The sequence below is a fragment of the Liolophura sinensis genome, chromosome 4 (genome assembly GCF_032854445.1).
Source record: "Liolophura sinensis isolate JHLJ2023 chromosome 4, CUHK_Ljap_v2, whole genome shotgun sequence".
Lineage (NCBI taxonomy): Eukaryota > Metazoa > Mollusca > Polyplacophora > Chitonida > Chitonidae > Liolophura > Liolophura sinensis.
The window spans coordinates 14,841,328-14,859,673 of record NC_088298.1 but is presented as its reverse complement, the minus strand read 5'-3'; the positions used below and the strand labels follow the sequence as shown (position 1 = coordinate 14,859,673).

Genomic DNA, 18,346 nt, shown 5'->3' with positions numbered 1-18,346 from the left:
AGCACTCACTCAACTGTTTTGCAGAAATCTGAATCTTCAATGATAAAAATATCAAAAGGAATGTAACACTGAACAATACAACTGGAGAAGGTTTGAATTTGTCATTTTGGCTCGTATTTCGACCCTAGTATATTTACGGACATAGCTCTCTAATCACTGAGACATTATTATATGAGCCATGTAACATACTACATTGTGTCCCTTTTCATAATGTTGTTTAGCGAAATTATCTGAAAACAGACAGATGGCCTTATAATTAGAATAATGCTAAACATTTACTTGGATAATTTCTACCTCAGGTTGAATATAAGATACTACAGCAAAGAAAAACCGTGGTTACGACGACAGTGTGATAGTTAACAAACGGTGACCGGTGAAATTCCAGTAATAGTTTTCTGATAGGGGAGGTAAATCTTGGCACAAGTGGATGCATCAGTCATTCAACCAGGGCGGTGTGAAAGTAAGGCAGTAGGACGGCATACAATGGAGGTTGGGTGGACGCGATCTGTACAGGTGACGGATGTTTTTGTATTCGGTTTGAAAGACCTGATGTTTTGGTGTCAAATATCATTAAATCTCTTGGAAGGCTACACGATGGTTTGTTGGCATCCTAGTTCCATATAGAGCTACGTTTCCGGCCTGTCGACGTGGTAAGCTAACACGGCACAACGTTTGCACGCACTACCAGCTATAGCTTGTTAACGCAGCTATAGCCATATGCATCTATAACCTACATGACCTAGTTTCCCTCTTATTTTAAGCAATGTTTAGCTGTTCGTGAAAATGTTTCACCTCCTTTCATTTAATTTTAAATTTGGACTCATTTCTGTCATCCGGAGCTTTCTTCTAATCGCACAACAATTAGGCATCTCAATACACACTATAGGAGAGCTAGCTCCACGAATGAATCTGACACCTGATTACTCTCCTTAAGCAGGGGACCGTAGCCGTAAGCCTACTCAACTGTAGGTTAGGACGGCCTGGTTTAGAGAGACTGCGAGCAGGTCAGCTTCACGCACTCCTGGGATGTTGACGGTGTTGGGAGCAAGTTTTTGAAAGCTTCGGAAATGTATTATAACATACATTGACCTGGTATATTGATATGCCAACGAAGGGGTAAAGGGCACCAGCCCAAAGACGTGCTTTCCGCATCCACCGCCCCGCCAACACACGCCCCTACTCGCTTTAGAGTACATATATTATCGCCACAGAGGCTACCGCCACCCCGCCACCCCGCCACCACACGCCCCTACTCGCTTTAGAGTACATTTATTGTCGCCACAGAGGCTACCACCGCACCGCCACTAACAAAAGTTACTGGCCTCAATAACACTGTTGCCCCTAGCTATTAAAATGAAGTTTAAGAATTCTTGATTATACGATAGACCTGAGCAATGAAGCTGTGGAAAGTGCGCATATCTGGTCTTGAATTTAACACAGACGACGCTGCGCGTCGACCTGCGAATTCTATTTCTGTGAGTATCACGAACGACGACATTTCCCGTTCTCATTTCATTTCATCACAAATCATTTTTAAATTCACATCGTACCGTAGAGAACTGAACTGAAGAAAAAATTCTAAAAAATGTAATAACCACGTATTCCATGACGACCTATACTGTGGAGGAACTATTGAAAAAACATCAGTCCTTTCTCGTGACTTGCCTACAATCGACAAATAACTGGCTCGTACTGTGGCATGTAACGGAGCAAACACATAAAGTCATTTATGATTTTGAATTTTTTTTCTCTTACTAAAACTTAGTAAAACTTTAACTAAAACAGTAGTGTGATAAGATAAACACACTACTGATCATGTACGTGGTTTTACATTATGTTGAACAGGTCGTTTTGCGAGTCTAGTATGTTAAACGCGGATTTTTTTCTTTAAGCAGAACATTATTTTTTGCCTTTGATACATGATAATGATATACTTTGATATATCCTTGAAAAAGTCATGTAATGTACAAAAGGGCCTTTTCACTGTCAGTCCAACTGTTCTCTTGTCAACCAATCTGTATTAAGGTGGCACACTTACTGGGTAACATCAGTCCTTTCTCGTGACCTTTCTACTATACTAGACGCTCTAATACACATAGCGTATAAGGATATATCTGCTTGAGATTTCTCCACTCTCTATACTACCATTCCTCACAGGGATTTAATAGGTAGAACTTAATCACTAATTGTTTCGGTGTTCAGTAAAACCGGTCACCGCTATATCAACGTCAGAGGCAACAAAACCTTCTTCACTTCCACTACATACAAAGGTTACCATTCATGGGATGTTTCCATGTTCATTGAGATGTTTGAATTTCCCATTAAAAACATCGATGTGAAATTCGGGGAAACCATATATCAACAGTGTATAAGTATTCCGATGGGTACAAATTGTTCCCCCCTTTTTACCTGTTCTCATATGAATACGACCATATGCAGAAGCTATTAAGGATTGACTAATTCACTACTTCGTATATTGATTATCTGCTGGCTTTAAACACTCATATATCGGCTTTATATTCATTGTGTTGAATGCGATCGCCACGTTGGATATATACGTCCTTATTGGTTAACGGATGTTATACGAATGTCTGTTTCGACGCTTAGATTCAACATGATTTACGTCAGATTGAAGATTGGTCGAAGAGGTGGCTTGCCGATTTCAACCCTGATAAGACAAAAGCTGTACTTGTTTCCAGACGCAGATATCCTCCTAACTGATCGGTTGACATTAGACCTACAGCAGTAAACATTTCGCTTACACATAAACACCTGTGTGTTGTCTTTTTCAGTGATGACTCCTGGAATATGCACGTTGAAAATATAATAACTACAGCCGAAAGTAAATCAGCAATATTTTGTCGTGTCAAATTCAAATTAGATCGTTAAAGTTTAGGAGCTATGTATAAATCATTTATAAGACCTAGCATGGAATTCGCAGACGATGTTTGAGACAATTTAACAGAAATGAGTAGACGATTCGCCTACTCATAGACCATACCTTCGTTGGCCCCAAGCGACAGCTGACACAAACCATTATCCTCAACGTTTTTCTCACAAATTCACACCTTTACTATGTAGAACTGAATTCTTTCGAGAAACTTTCTTTCCTGCGACTGTTTTTGACTGGAATTCCTTTCTGCTCAACATAAAAATTGTAAACAACGCAGAGTCGTTACACATGAAGATAATCAATCACCTTCTTTAAAATATCAAGCCAACTCTGTGGTCCTACTGTGGTACGAGACCTGAAAATTAACTCTGTCGCATGATGAACAGCTGCCACCTACTGAATGACGGTCTACTTAATCGCTCTCTAGTCTCTATACTACAATTTCCCACACAGATTTAACTGACAGAATTTCATCACTAATTGTATCGGTGTTTTTTTTTTCCATAAAAATGGTCATCGTTAAATTAACGCCAAAGGCAACATTCATGGAATGTTTCGTTGTTAATCGAATTTCCCGAGTTTCTCATTAAAGATATCAATGTCAAATTCGGGGAAACCATATATCAACGGTGTATATTCCCATGGGTACCAGTTGTGCCTCCATTTTGCCTGACCATATACCTGTTCTCGTATGAATACGACTATATGCAGAAACTATTAAAGAGTAATCCTCACCAGGCCCGATCGTTTTCATTCACTAAACGGTATATAGTTTCAGTTTGGACATTGTAAATTATCCTTACTTGAACAGCAATATACCGAAGGCTCGTACATAAGGCATGTACATATCTCACCATGTAGCATTCCTCAGATCCTGCGTGTTGTGCGACGATTTCTGTCAACGTTACAAGTTATTGCTGCAAAAACTTGTGTGTCAAACTATTCCATCAAACGCCTTCACTCTGTTTCTAAAGTTCTACAATGAGTATAATTCTCTTGGTAAGGAAATATGGACAAAGCTTCCAGCATCTCATGATTGTGTCTAATTCCGTCTAACCTCTGCGTAAGGGCTGTATCTTCATCGTGTTGAATTATATGGCCACGTTGGATATGCGAACAATTGCAACTGAGGTACATGATTTATTATCGACAACTTATATTCTAGCATGGTACCGGGTTTGAATACTGATTTCACTCAGTCGCCTAAAACATACCTTTCGATTTTCCTACATCACTCAAAACTGTTGACTGCTTCTCTGTGTATGATTCCATCCTATTTCCGTACTTTACATAATTCTTTGTTCTTTGGTAGTTTTGTGTTAAACGTCGTTTTGGGAATATGCCTAGCGATTATTAACCCAAAACGTCCTTGTTGATTGACGGCTAGTATACGAATGTCTGTTTCAATGCATAGATTCATCGAAACTGTCCAACAGACAATTCAAAATCCTTATGTGGTGCAAACAGTAAAACTGTTGGATACTATTTTTTGTTCTGCAATTTATACATTGAACAGACGGAATATTTGCGTCTGGACACACGACAGATATAACAGCCACACTTTACTGCTGGGAGATAGCAATCTGGGTGTCACTGCAAATAAACGCCTTATCCCGAAAGAGGTATAGTTACTATCTCGCATATACATTAACACCATGTCGACTTTATATTTGTTTAAATAGTCAATAGAATATCTATGTACATTATTTTAATTACACTCTGTAACACGACTGTAGCCAAAACGGTTCATTTGACCACACGTCTTACTATAAATTAGCCCCCCAAGCTGTATACTTTCTAGACACTTTTATTGCTTTTTCTTCAACCTTCTGCACTGCACCTCAAATTGCATTGCACATATGAAAGCTTGTTAGCACTGTGGGTTGCGCTCACATGTAATGTGGATTAATAAGGCTTAAAACATGTGCATGTGTAAATTATCACGTGCAACAAATCTCGTGTACTTGTGTATGGGACACTCCATCTTTATGACTCCAGCACATCTTATCCGCTTATGGTGTGTAAATGATTTTACATTGCTGTTATGTGCGGATGATGGTGTCGATGAGGGTGCTTGTTTTGCTTGTTGTGTTGTAAAAATAAGGACAACGTTAGGATTTTGACAAATATGGACATTTTCTGACAAATGTCATTTGTGTCCACCTTTAAAGAAATGAATTTTTGGGGGTCAACTAGATAGCAGCGACTAAAATATGAGATTTGTTGGCGTGCGTAGGTTTTGAACATGTTAACAACATTTTAAGTAAAGGTCGTGCGTTTTTTTCCACCTAATTCTGCATAAGCCATTGTGCTAGAGTTCGTAATAGTTCCCGTGTTTTAAACCCTTACATGAAATGTTAAAGTAAAACCCTGACGGATGTAAATCGACAGGAGGCCGGATTTCACCAATTGTGTACATGTAACCATTTGACAACTGTCACACTGTCGTTGGTGCTCTGCTTTTACTCGTCATGTATACGACTGGGCTAAGTAAAGCTGCTTGATATGTCCAAGCGGTATATGTGATAGACCTATACTGTAGTGATTGAGAAATTGGGAGGCCAGTTTCCTACTCGTAACGGGCAAGAGGAACAAGTTGGTGAAAAACGGTCACTGACATAGTATAAATTTAGAGTGAATCCAACTGATCCATCATTACGCTACGGTTTTACGTCAGATGCTTGGCATCCCCCTCCCCATCCCGCCTTTCCTCAAACAAATCTGATCGTCGTCATAGAAATGCGATGATCTTGACACTAATAAAACACTTATCTCCAAGAAACTCGGGGCATGAAGCTTTATTCTATTTATGTATTTATTTATTTGATCGGTGTTTTACGCCGTACTCAAGAATATTTCACTTATACAACGGCGGCTAGCGTTATGGTGGGAGAAAACCGGCTGAAACCCACGACCATCCGCAGGTTGCTGGCTGACCAGCTTTATTCTAGACCAGTGGCATCTAACATATCGCAATTATCCTCACTGCATATGTAGTCATGGTGCTAGGGAGCGTGTTAGGTGGTACCAATTAAGCACAATTAATACCCTAATTCAGGTAAACTGAAAATTCCATCGTCTACATGTGACCATTTGCCTACTTGTCGCTGCTCTGGTTTTACCCTCTATGCTATAGCCTTTTTATATTTTCTTTTATTTTTCTCTTTTTTTCTTTTGAAAGTGGGCAAAAATTTCACTCTCCTTATAAGGTTCAGACGGCGTACTGGTGATGCAGTTCCGTTTTGGGAGGCTGAAAGCCCTGGGGCTCTTTCTCTTGGTGTGTCTCTACGTGGGTCTGGTGCTTTTCTCCCTCTTCAACTATCGAAGCCAATGTAAAACCTCCATGCCCTACCACAGCATTACAGAAGGCTTAAGAGCAGACCAGGCGAACATGGGCAAATGCTTGGTGGACCTGGACTCTTTAGGTAAGTGCACAAAAATCTTTGTCTGAATTAGTGAAAGGCTGAGAGATAGGCGAAAAGTTGGGAAATGGGCAATACCTGCTACAATGCGTACAGAGTTTTGTTCCGTCTTACATGCCAAGTTCCCAAAGGAATGTTCAAGAAACAGTATATACATGTAAATAGTAGGGCTAGTAACATGTAAGAGAGAAGTAGTAATCAGTTTGCATTCGATATGGAAACTATTTACCGACTATGATCACTGTTATGACTAGAAAATCGACTGTTGTACCCGCATCACTGAAAACTGTTGACCAGCTTTATGCACCAGTCGTGCACTATTTCTTACTTATTCCTTTGGGATCTGCTTTTTTTTTTATCTTCATGCCAAAACTGACACATTAACACGTTTTAATCTTTGTCTCAACTCTTGTACCATCATGTAGCTGTACCATCGCTTAAAACCCATTTGTTACCTTTGCATTCATCTTTACAGTACCACTTTTGAACTCTTCACCGTTGTTTAAGATTCATTAAGATACCTAGCATTAAAATGATAAATCAGGTCTTTCTTATGAAGCATACTTCAAGTTAAGTAGCTGTTAGCTAAGTGCACTTAATATGCCTACAACATGTGTTGTTTTATGCCTGTTTTGATTCATGTTGAATAATGAACATGCATTGCAATGATGTGGAAGTGAATTCTATGAGCAATTCTGCTAAACCGAAGTCATAAATAAAAACAGTCTAAGCATGACGATGTATGGTGTGTGGAAATGAGATTTTGTAATTCTGCATTATCGAGGATAAACCTTTCTCTATATATCATTATCAATGATATATCATTATAATGTATAAAGTATCAAAAATGAGCCGTTTACTATTTCGCATTACAGATGATAAACCTTTCTGTATTATCAACCATAATCAGTCAGTTACCCGGGTGTGGACATAAAGAAGCAGAAAAATATAAACAAAAAAAAACAAAATTATAAACAAACATCAATGTACGGCGTAGAAATGAACTTTTGTAATTCCGCCCTTGTATAGCGGAAAGAGGCCGTATAGACATCATTATAGACGTAACCTTGCAAGGCTGTGGAAATGGATTCTGTGAAATACTGTTCCGCTTTACAGAGGACGAAATAAGTTGTGTACATATACATCATTATAAGTAGCCTGGGACATTTGTGGAAACGAACTTTTGTAATTCCCCCTTTCTACAAAGGTCAAAAGGAAGTATTTGCATTAGACCAAGTAACCTTGCAACAATATGAATTGTGTGAAATATTTTTCCGTTTTACTTATTTATTTATTTATTTGATTGGTGTTTTACGCCGTACTCAAGAATATTTCACTTATACGACGGCGGTCAGCATTATGGTGGGTGGAAACCGGGCAGACCGGGGGAAACCCACAACCATCCGCAGGTTACTGACAGACCTTCCTGCTTACGGCCGGAGAGGAAGCCAGCATGAGCTGGACTTGAACTCACAGCGACCGCATTGGTGAGAAACTCATGGGTCATTACGCTGCGCCAGCGCGCTAACCAACTGAGCCACGGAGGCCCCTTTCCGTTTTATTTTTATTTATTTTGATTGGTGTTTTACGCCGTACTCAAGAATATTTCACTTATACGACGGCGGCCAGCCAGCCTTTCCGTTTTACAAAGGACAGAAGATTTATATGCATCATCATGGTGTTGAAATTTGAAATGGTGAGAAGAAGTTCGAAATAAGTCTCACTACAGTTTTAATCATTGTCCAACCGAGTGCTCTTCGCGCCTATATGGACCATCAACTATTCGTGGACCAATGAAGTGGCCAGTGGCTCAAATGACAAAGTTTATGTGCTAGCTTGCTAATATGGCTAGGCGTACAGCATGAAATACCCAGTAAAAATATGTAAAAACTTTGCTTCCCTGGCCTTGAGTATTTTTCACCTCAGATATATAACTCATTCATTTTGCTTTGTTCCAGGGTTGGCCAAGATCAATATCTTCCATTCTCCCACCTTTTGTGCGATAGAACACAATAACACAGATGTAAAAGAAGGCGGTACCTGGCAACCATCCAACTGTGAATCTCTGCAGAGGGTGGCAATAATTGTTCCTTACCGAGACCGTGAGCAGCACCTTCGGATTCTGTTGAATCGCCTTCATCCAATGTTACAGAAACAGAGGATTCACTACCGAATATTTGTAATCGAGCAGGTGGGTGGGGCGTGTTGTACCGTGATCAGAACGAATCTGGAGGTCTATAAAAGATCCCCGCACAGATCAAGTTATCCCATAGATTCGGCCTAAAATCTGGGAGCTTTGGAATCTTGTGGTAGTGGGTTCGAATCCTGCTTTAGCTTTATATCAAGGTGTTTTTCAGGTAACTAGCAATAGTAGTTGCTTTTTTAAACTCATAGATCACACAACCTTCAAGTAAGTCAAATTATCTCGCTCACTAGGTGAAACACCAAATAAATACATAAATAACAGAAAATAAATAATTAATTACCACAGCAGGGCCCACTTGCACGAAGCCATCTTAACGTTAAGAGCACGTAAATAACCTGGCAGCCAGCTCTGTGGGCATTACGTCGCCATGGTAGTTACGTGCTCTTAACGTTAAGAGGGCTTCGTGCAAGTGGCCCCTGAACCTGTTTTGTTATAAGCAGCAGCATTTTCTTCACTGTCAAACGCCTACATTCAAATTGTCTAAACTTTCATCAAAACATCTCAGCCCTTAATTATAACGTGTAATCATAGCGAGGAGATCTACGAGGCTATTCTTTGCAAGTATGTCTCCAATTCGGCTTAACCCGGAACTAGGAACTTTGTAGATATAGCACGGTTTTAATACCACTGCAGTGTTTATACGAACAGTACCAATAAAATCGTAACTGAGGTGCATTTGTACCATTTCTTGCCACGCAGATATCGTATATATGGTTGAAGATTTTGAAAACACTGGCCTACTGTTGTTGTATGTTTAATGTGTTGACAACTCTAGACCGGTGATGTCTAAAAACTGCGGTTTATATCACAGCGATAATGTCATTAAATACTTTAAGGCAATTGATCTATATCATAAAATATAATACTGATGTATCTAGCATAAGCCACCTTAATCATTCAGTAACTCTTTAATGTTTCAGTTTGGCAACGATCTCTTCAATAGAGGAAAGCTGATGAACGTTGGTTTCAAAGAAGCCCTGAAAGTAGGACACTTCGACTGTTTTATTTTCCATGACACTGATCTCATTCCTGAAAACGACAAAAACCTTTATCTCTGTGATCAAGACGCCCGTCATTTATCTTCTGCCATTGATGAAATGAGATACCAGTAAGTTTAAGTGTGATAACAACATAGCATTTTCAGTCATTCTATTTTAATGACGCTTGATAAATTGCTATCGACATCAATGTATTTATACGCTCTCGCCCTCTTTTGAGCAGTGGAAATTACTTTATCTCTTGATCTGCGGATCAGATTTTCTGTAATTTGCCCATATCTTGAGAAGTAGCTGGAGCAGAATCCTAAAACGCACAGGATGTGAATATGTTTGTGTGACCGTGCAACAACTGCTCAAGACATTGTCAGATTTTTGTAAGATATTGTGTGAAATTCATTTTGTAAAGCTTCAGATTAAGTTTTGCGATCTATTTGTTGGTTTCTGTGCATTAACTTAATTAATTTTGTCATATTTCAATTTTCTGCTCAAGTTCATTTTATGGCCGTTCAAATCATTGATCTTTCGCTTTCCGTTCCAAATATTTCAGTACAACTTTGTTTACCGTTTAACTTTGAGGAAACTATGATCAGGCTCGAAAGTTAACCCGATCCGTGCCTAAGCTTTGCATGTTCAACGGTTTTCTTGATTCTGATTGGTCGTAGCCTCCCATCCAATAACTGCTCCAAATATTTTTCGATAAGATCAAATTTTGTGTGCAGATTCAATTTGTGATCCTTCAGAATTATTTTCACTTATTGCTTCGATTTGCTTGTTCGTTTAACTGTAGTGTTATTCTGACCCATGAGGTCGCAAAAAAAGTCTTAGGTATGATTCGATTCGGGCTCAGGTCAGGATCTATTTGTTTACCAGGTCGATTGGAAGGTTTCAGTGTATATAAAATGAACTGTTTATGATATACTTCCATGTACTCCTGTTTTATTTATTTACTTATTTATTTAGTTTCTTTTGCTTTCTTTGCAGTGTGATGTATTATAACTATGCTGGAGGAGTAATTGCCATGAATCGAAAGAATTTTATAAAAATTAACGGGTATTCCAATATGTATTGGGGTTGGGGAAACGAAGACGATGATCTATCAGCAAGGTACGTTGTCTTGAATTTTTCACATTGAATTGCCTCTAATTTTTCCTGGAGTATAAGCCTGAAGTCCGACATTCCTGTAACACTCGTATATAGACCATGAAGGTGCGTTCCAACTTAAAGAACAATGAACTTAAAACTTTGAGGCTGTCAACAAACCTCAGTAGCTTTCATCATAGCTCATTAGTGCGCATGTCATCGTCCTGGTCTCAAGACAGGTAAACAACCACACTCTCTGTATGCTAAGGGATTATAACCCCAGAGGAGACGCGCAAACGAAAATTCAGCAATATTCTTGTATTCAAATTGGTTGTTTGTGCAAGATTTTGTGTAGGCTCAAGAACAGTTTCATGTGCTGTGACGTAAGTTTGCAATGTATTAGTAAGTCGGACAACAGTTACACACAACATCAGTAGTGGCCAATGCGTGAGGTCGCAGGTTCAAATCCAAGCGTTGGCTTTGGGCATTTTGCCAGGCATCAGGAGTTTGGCAATGGTTTCATCTGGGTCTTTGCCCGGTTTCCGGTACCAGAATACATGACAAGCGTAACGTGTGCAAAATGGGACTGATGATTATCGATGTTAATCTCACTCTTAGCCGCCCATCGTATTCGAATGCTAATTGGATGGTGAGCATTTATGATCGATCGTATCATATTCGTTCAAGTTGAAATGTTGTCTGTGACATTTTATATGGTCGGGATGTCTTTGTATGAAATCAGCTCACGAAAAGTGCCACGTTAGAATGACTAGAGGCTATATTTCACCAGTTACCTGCGACTATTTGCCGTACAATATCGTACAAGTCTGGATTTGATTGGTCGGAACCAGAGTTATGGAAAAATAGCAAATCAAATGAAACAGAAGCTCTAATTATTCGTCTATCCAGATTAGCAGCATTATGCGTGAGCAAATATAATTACAGGCGTACATGATAGAGAGAAAAACCAGAGCAGCGACGACAATGTGTTAGCTGGCAACTGGTCAGACGTAACTGGTGAAATACGGACCTTGTCGAGTTATCTCAGTAAGGGTTTTATTCTCATTTTTTGATCTAAAACCTTAACAAAACCTAAAACTTTAACAAAACCTTGAACAAAGTCTTTTTTGTGGGTTTGTGACCTACAAATTTACCTGTGAATAGAATTCTAGACAGTTGATCCTGAAGTATCACGCAAAGATCACAAGAAGAATCATGTATTATTGATTACCACTATGATATATGATCAATTTCCGTTGAAGCGAATCTGAGTTTGATTATCGACTTAACAACTGGCATGGTGCACGATTTGATACTGATTTCACCCAGTCGTCCAGAACGTTTCTTGCGTCCGTCCAGCATCGTTGAAAACTGTTGACATCTTCCCTTTGCATGAGTTCGTTTTGATTTCATACTTTATATACTTTCTTAGTTCTTTCATGGTTTGAGTTGAAAGTTGTCTAGGGTATTGGTTTTGTGGTTATTGTCCTGAGCCTCTATTTTGGTTGACGTCTGGTATACGAGAGTCTTTTCACACTTAGATACATGACTCTTCAAAGGACGTTCGAAGATGTTGAAGTAGGGACAATTTTATTCGTAACTGGATTTCTATAACCGCGAATAAAATACAGCTAATGACTAATCCTTTTTTGTTTTCTTGTTTTCCTCCTTCCAGAACTCAAGAAAAGGGATTGCTTCTGACACGACCTCCCGAGCACATAGGCCGGTATAAGATGGTCCGTCATACCAAAGCCTCTAGGGCCGAGCACGGGTAAGCATCCGCTAACGCTATATATCTCTTTGGGTTAGTTTGTTCATTGCAAATGTTTAGCGTGACCGTAATAGACTACCTGTGTGTTTCTTAATGTATGCGGACACCGTCACAAGGTGAGAGTTCAACCCTGGCCATGGGCAGAGAATTCAGATTTTCCCAGTTTCACTACTTGTCGTGCCTTTGTTGCAGTAAATGGTAAACGAGGCTTGTGTGGCCGTTGCGTTGTTTATTATATGTTAAAGACTTGTCTTCCACTATAATATGGTGTGCATATCTGTAGTCACATGTCGGTAAGTTCATCATCAGTTTGCCAGAGCTCCGTGGTTTACTCCGAGCGCTCTACCCCACACCAACCATTGTTGGTGATTTACGTCGGTCACTCGGGTTTCCTCCACCATGTCCTCCACCGTATATGTACGAAATTCTTAAAAAAAAAAAACAACAACAATAAAATAAAAATATAAATCAAATAAGTATATCTTGATATATGCATGATATGTTTATTCGTTGCTGAATAAATGAATCAGTAAGTAAATTAATAAGTGCCCGTGTTTTTAACAGGAACGAGCTGTTTCTAGGCTGGCGTGGTCGTTGGTATCATGACGGTCTGAATGCGCCGTATGGTATGAACTACACCGTGATCAAGCAGACAAACCTAACGCTGTACACGAACGTCACGGTGAACCTGGGCCCATCCGACAACCATATGATAGACCCCACCAAAGACACGACAAGGGAGACACTTTGGTGGTTGGTATACTCCATAAACACGTGTTTTATTGTTGGCCATGTTCGTACTCAGTATAGGGTGTCTGTTCATATATGAGAGTGGGCCATGGCCTAGGTCATCGTCACCAGGACACACGTCGTACGGGTTTAAAACCGGCATTGCGGACGGAATTTGTAGACTCCACAGATTTTACTGTTTGTGGGAGCCTTGGTGACTTTACTTGGTGGACCATGCTCCTGTTGCCGTTGTTCACTTGTCTTCCACTAATACGGTGTCCATATATGTACATTACATGTGGGAAAGTTCATCAGTAACTTGCCCCGAGGCCTGTGGTTTACGCCGGGCACTCTATTCCACACGTCCATTTTTGACTATTAAAAATTTGTACTCTGTCTTTTTTTTTGGCCCAGGCTTTTATCTCGTATACAATCGAAGACAAGCGAGTATTTGCCCGCTCGTATCGAAAAACCGGGTCTCTTTCAACAAATAAATGTATGGATTAAATACACCTTGCGGGGGGTGTATGGTTAGAGAGTATCATGCACCCTGACTCTTTTTGCTGTAAACCTATTCTGGTGTACATTGCTGGTATGGAATTATCTTAGGTGCTAAACGCTGTTGGAACAGCTAATCCTTTGCTTGCACCGCATGCTAGCTTTGAATTAGAGCATATTCTAGTACCTAGACCCTTCTTACCTACCTGAGCTGACCACATGTCAATCGGGTCAAACGTCTGCACTATGGTAATAGCGTACATAAGCCTACAAGAAATAAATTACTAGACTGTATATAAATGCCATCAAAACGAAATAATACAGGTTTCATTTTTCGTTTATTTCTGTAGTATATCACTTTCTTTAGCACTATCTCGATTTAATGTTACGTTTCTTGGATTTTTCAAGTGCTTTCACTACGTATTAATAAATACAGATGGTATTTTTCGTTTAACAAGTTAATCATTTTCCTACGCTTTTTGCGTATCACTTACAGTTTTCCTTTTCCGACAATTTCAGGTTTTTGAAGTTCTACTATCCGTGAGCAAGAAGGCTGATCTCCATTCGTGTCACATGGTATTTTCGCGATCGCCCAATGATAAGCCAGGGTTTCCGTGTGGGAGAAAAACGTCATCACTTCCTGTGTACGGATTTCCATTGTATCAAACGTCATTGTTGTTGTTTTGTTTCCCTGTATACCTGTGGGAATCAAGTTGATTGCAATTCATCTGCTATTTTTTATGAGCGAATGTAGTGACACTTCATTTATGTAGGTGAGTGCTAAATTAACTGTTTTACAGCAGACGATACCAAGTGCCTTGCGTTTGCTCGATACAAAAGCTTATATTATTTTATTACGATTCATGTAGGCACTCCGGTCAATACTTTTAGCTGTTGGGCTGCTTAAATCTTGGTTGACGTCATAATACGGTACCCAGCAACAGATATGTAGAAAAGTTTTTCTTGGCAATGTCCGGGGCAAATGTGGCATATGCAATATATTATTGTACATTTAACAGTATCATATCGGCCCGTTTTTAACAGAGGTGTATTTTAATATAGTCTACCTGCTGAAACAACTGTCATTATTTAAGTATTTATTTTACCCAAACACAGACCATTTTGTCCCGATTCTTATGGCCTTTTGAATTTCTTACCATGGTCGTGGATATCTTCCTGGGCTCTGCCCGGTTTCCCGCCATCATAATGCTGGTCGCTGATATATAAGAGAGGTATTCTTGAGTAAGAATAAAGAAATAAATTAATAAATGATGGCTGTATCCAACGATGATTAGTATCTAGTCGAGAAAAACTAGTCTACTGTTGACTAGGCGTGAAAAGGATTTTCCAAGACACATAGAACAATCTCGGGCATAGCCTCATGACATGCGGACTGTCTTTTGTGGTAATGAGGGCAGAGTGCAGTCCTCTCTCTTTCTCTTTTCTTTCTTTCTCTATTTTCATGGTCTTGAGTATACGACGTAAAACGCCAGTCAAATGAGTAAATAAATAAATAGGTATTTCTCAGGACATATCTTCCGTCACATGGCCATACTGACTATGTTTCTGAATAGATGTTAAAAACCGGCACTCTGATTGGTCAGCCCCGCTAGCACTAGTACTTCATTGGTTATGTATTTGAAGTGAAAGATGCCAACGTGAGCATTGGAGGGAATAAAGGGGTGACCTCTGGTGTAACGAGAGTCCTGTGTACGTTTACTATTGTCATAGGTTAGCGCGCTAGCGCAGCGTAATGACCCAGCAGTCTCTCACCAATGCGGTCGCTGTGAGTTCCAGCTCATGCTGGATTTCTCTCCGGCCGTACGTGGGAAGGTCTGTCAGCAACCTGCGGATGGTCGTGGGTTTCCCCCGGGCTGTGCCCGGTTTCCTCCCACCATAATGCTCTCCGCCGTCGAAAAAGTGAAATATTCTTGAGTACGGCGTAAAACACAAGTGAAATAAATAAATAAATACTATTGTGATATTGTGCTGTTTAGGTAACTTATTTAAATTATTGCACTCTATATTTAACTTTAGTATGGCGCTTGTTACCTATAACTTTTCTTTGCGCTATTGACCATGACCATTTATTTTATATGTTTGAACTGAGAGTTGAGTTTCTATGCCTCTGCCAAAGTCTTGAGTGACGTTTTTGTTTGATGGTATATTTAAATAGTGGAGAAACTGACATAACTGACATCAGTGCGTGTGGTCGTGGGTTTCTCCCGGGCTCTACTCGGTTTCCTCCCACCATAACGCTGCCCGCCTTTGTGTAAGTAAAATATTCTTGAGTACGGCGTAAAACACCAATCAAATAAATAAATACAGGTCATGGTTTACGTCCACATAATTTACATCAGTGATGTCATGGTATATAACTATCGTCAATTCGGTGGGTCCAGTTTGACGACACATGTACCTAGTGAAACCCACACTTCTTACAGCGCATGCTTCGCTCTCTACATTTCCTTTTACATCACTGTCACTAACAGGAAATTTTGAACACAGATCTTTAACAATGCTGAGGTCATTGGGGTCACGATGATGAGGCAGGAAGTGATTTCAGAAAACACAAACAATCCGCCTCTCTAATGACACGTTACTCACATGCATGGATTTCCAACCCTTTTTTTTAATCTAGTACTGCTTCACTGAGCGAACTTGCCGAAGGCAAGTAAGCAGCCCCACCCAAGCCATTATACTGATACGGGTCAACCAGTCGTTGCACCATTCCTTTAATGCTGAACGCTAAACTAGGAAGCTACAGCTTCCTCTTTTAAGGTCTTAGGTGTGACCCAACCCAGGATTGACCGTGGATCTACCGCCTCCGAGAGAATTAGCTAGAGGATAATCATGAAATTGATGGATTACATCGAGTATGTTAAACTCTTGTGGTTGGTGCATATAGTTTGGTGTGTTGAACATTTAACGTGAATTTCATGGATTGCGTTGTGAATTTACTTGAATATACATGAATGATGTACTGTATAATTATCGAAAGCAAGCATGGGTTGATAAGGTCACTCGTAATCTTTGATTGCGACTCATCTTGTTTTGAAACAGCGCATGCGTAACTTGTGTTTGTATTTATTGCTTCCGTTGTTTAAAAGGATGTGAAAAGATCATGTTTTCATATACATATGTATACATATACGGGAGAGCTCCTAGGTTTTTGACGTCAATCTGGATAGCCATAACATGGCAACATGACGTCACCAAATAAGTGGCTAGATAATGAGGATTGTTTACTATTTTTGTGTGATAAGGGGTGTAAAATTTTTTACATGTGCAATAATTCTAGGCCACGAGCTGGCTATGAGCTGCATTTTCTTTCAGCGGCCCATTAAATTAACATTGGTGCTGTCGAGATGTGGCTTATTTCATCCACACGGTCCTAAATTCCGGCGGTGCCGTGATACTCTTCGTTAGTTCCAGTACTCACAAACAATATATCGAATAAAAGACATTAATACAAAATATTTGAGAGAGTTCCGTCTAAGTTTAAAGTTAAGGACCAAACCGTCCATTTGTGGCAATGTTATTTTCTTGAAAACAAGGTTACCTACGGGTTTTAATCAATTTATTTATTTGATTGGTGTTTTACGCCGTACTCAAGAATATTTCACTTATACGACGGCGGCCAGTATTATGGCGGGTGGAAACAGGGCAGAGCCCGAGGGAATCCCACGACCATCCGCCAGGTTGTTGGCAGACCTTCCCACGTACGGCCGGGGAGGAAGCCAGTATGAGCTGGACTTGAACTCACAGCGATCGTATTGGAGAGAGGCTTCTGTGTCATTACGCTGCGCTAGCCCGCTAACCAACTGAGCCACAGAGGCCCCTGGCTTTAGTCAAATGTCATTTCGAAAGTAAATGTAAACCTCATGTTGCCGTGATAGTTTCTGCTAGACTAATATATAAAGTGTTTGTGTTTCAAATCTTCGTATCTTTTGACGTTGATTAGATAGTTCCCGGAGGCATTTAAAATTGTCAAAAGTGTAGGTTTGGCGGAATTCCGTCGCTGTCAGGTGGGCCTGCACACTCACCCCACCCAGATCCCCGTGGTGTGTGGTTGGAAGGGCGACGAGCGTGTGTTGGTAGGACTTTATCTCTAGGCTGATTGCCCAGTTTTATACTTGTGTGTCTTATCTTTACCGTTGTTATCGTGCCTGTAGCATAAGTGGGCTTTTTCGGCCTGTTGGTATCGATTTTTAATAAGTCAAACCATAAACCATATCTCTAAACTCCTATTCCTTTGATGTAAAATGAAAAGTGACTAATTATTTTTATCCTAAACATGGAGTCTATAATGATACCACGCCTGCGTGACCTACCCAGAAGTATTCCGAAACACTCTTCAAGGCGGACAGCATAACAGTGCTATACAGCCACAATTTACTATACGAAACAACAATGGATTTTGGACTATAAAATTATTTTCGTTATTAGAGTTTACACTTTCTGGGTAGAATCTGTGCTACACCCAGAAAATACTGTTATAATACCACTTTCAAAATGACACAATATCTCGATCTTTTTAGACTACATATCTACAAGCAGTGTCGGGGTCGATCTATGGAGCACATGGTTGTGTTTTATGGATAGTTTTATGTTACTGGAAATCAAGGTGAACTTCTTTAAATATTTCGAGAAATCTTTATCAATAAAATTGTGTTTTTAGCAGAAATATTTAATTAATTTTCAAAGTGCCTTATTATAATGGCGAATGAAATTGCACATGGAGAGAGT

General features: G+C 39.8%; 1 protein-coding gene across 1 annotated transcript; it reads left to right on the top strand.

Annotated features, from left to right (window-relative positions):
* The first annotated feature begins 515 nt into the window (after positions 1-515).
* LOC135464669 (beta-1,4-galactosyltransferase 3-like) lies at positions 516-17,078 on the top strand. The gene is made up of 8 exons (XM_064742160.1): positions 516-650; positions 6,075-6,318; positions 8,274-8,506; positions 9,442-9,629; positions 10,501-10,623; positions 12,275-12,370; positions 12,935-13,123; positions 14,117-17,078. Exons 2-8 carry the CDS (start codon positions 6,123-6,125, stop codon positions 14,139-14,141), a joined length of 1,050 nt encoding a protein of 349 aa, XP_064598230.1. The 5' UTR covers positions 516-650; positions 6,075-6,122; the 3' UTR covers positions 14,142-17,078.
* The last annotated feature ends 1,268 nt before the right edge of the window (positions 17,079-18,346 follow it).

Coding starts and splice junctions, on each gene's coding strand:
- LOC135464669 (XM_064742160.1), top strand. CDS start 6,123: ATGCAGTTCCGTTTTGGGAGGCTGAAAGCCCTGGGGCTCTTTCTCTTG. Junction 6,319..8,273: donor GGTGGACCTGGACTCTTTAG/GTAAGTGCACAA, acceptor GCTTTGTTCCAG/GGTTGGCCAAGATCAATATC. Junction 10,624..12,274: donor GACGATGATCTATCAGCAAG/GTACGTTGTCTT, acceptor TCCTCCTTCCAG/AACTCAAGAAAAGGGATTGC.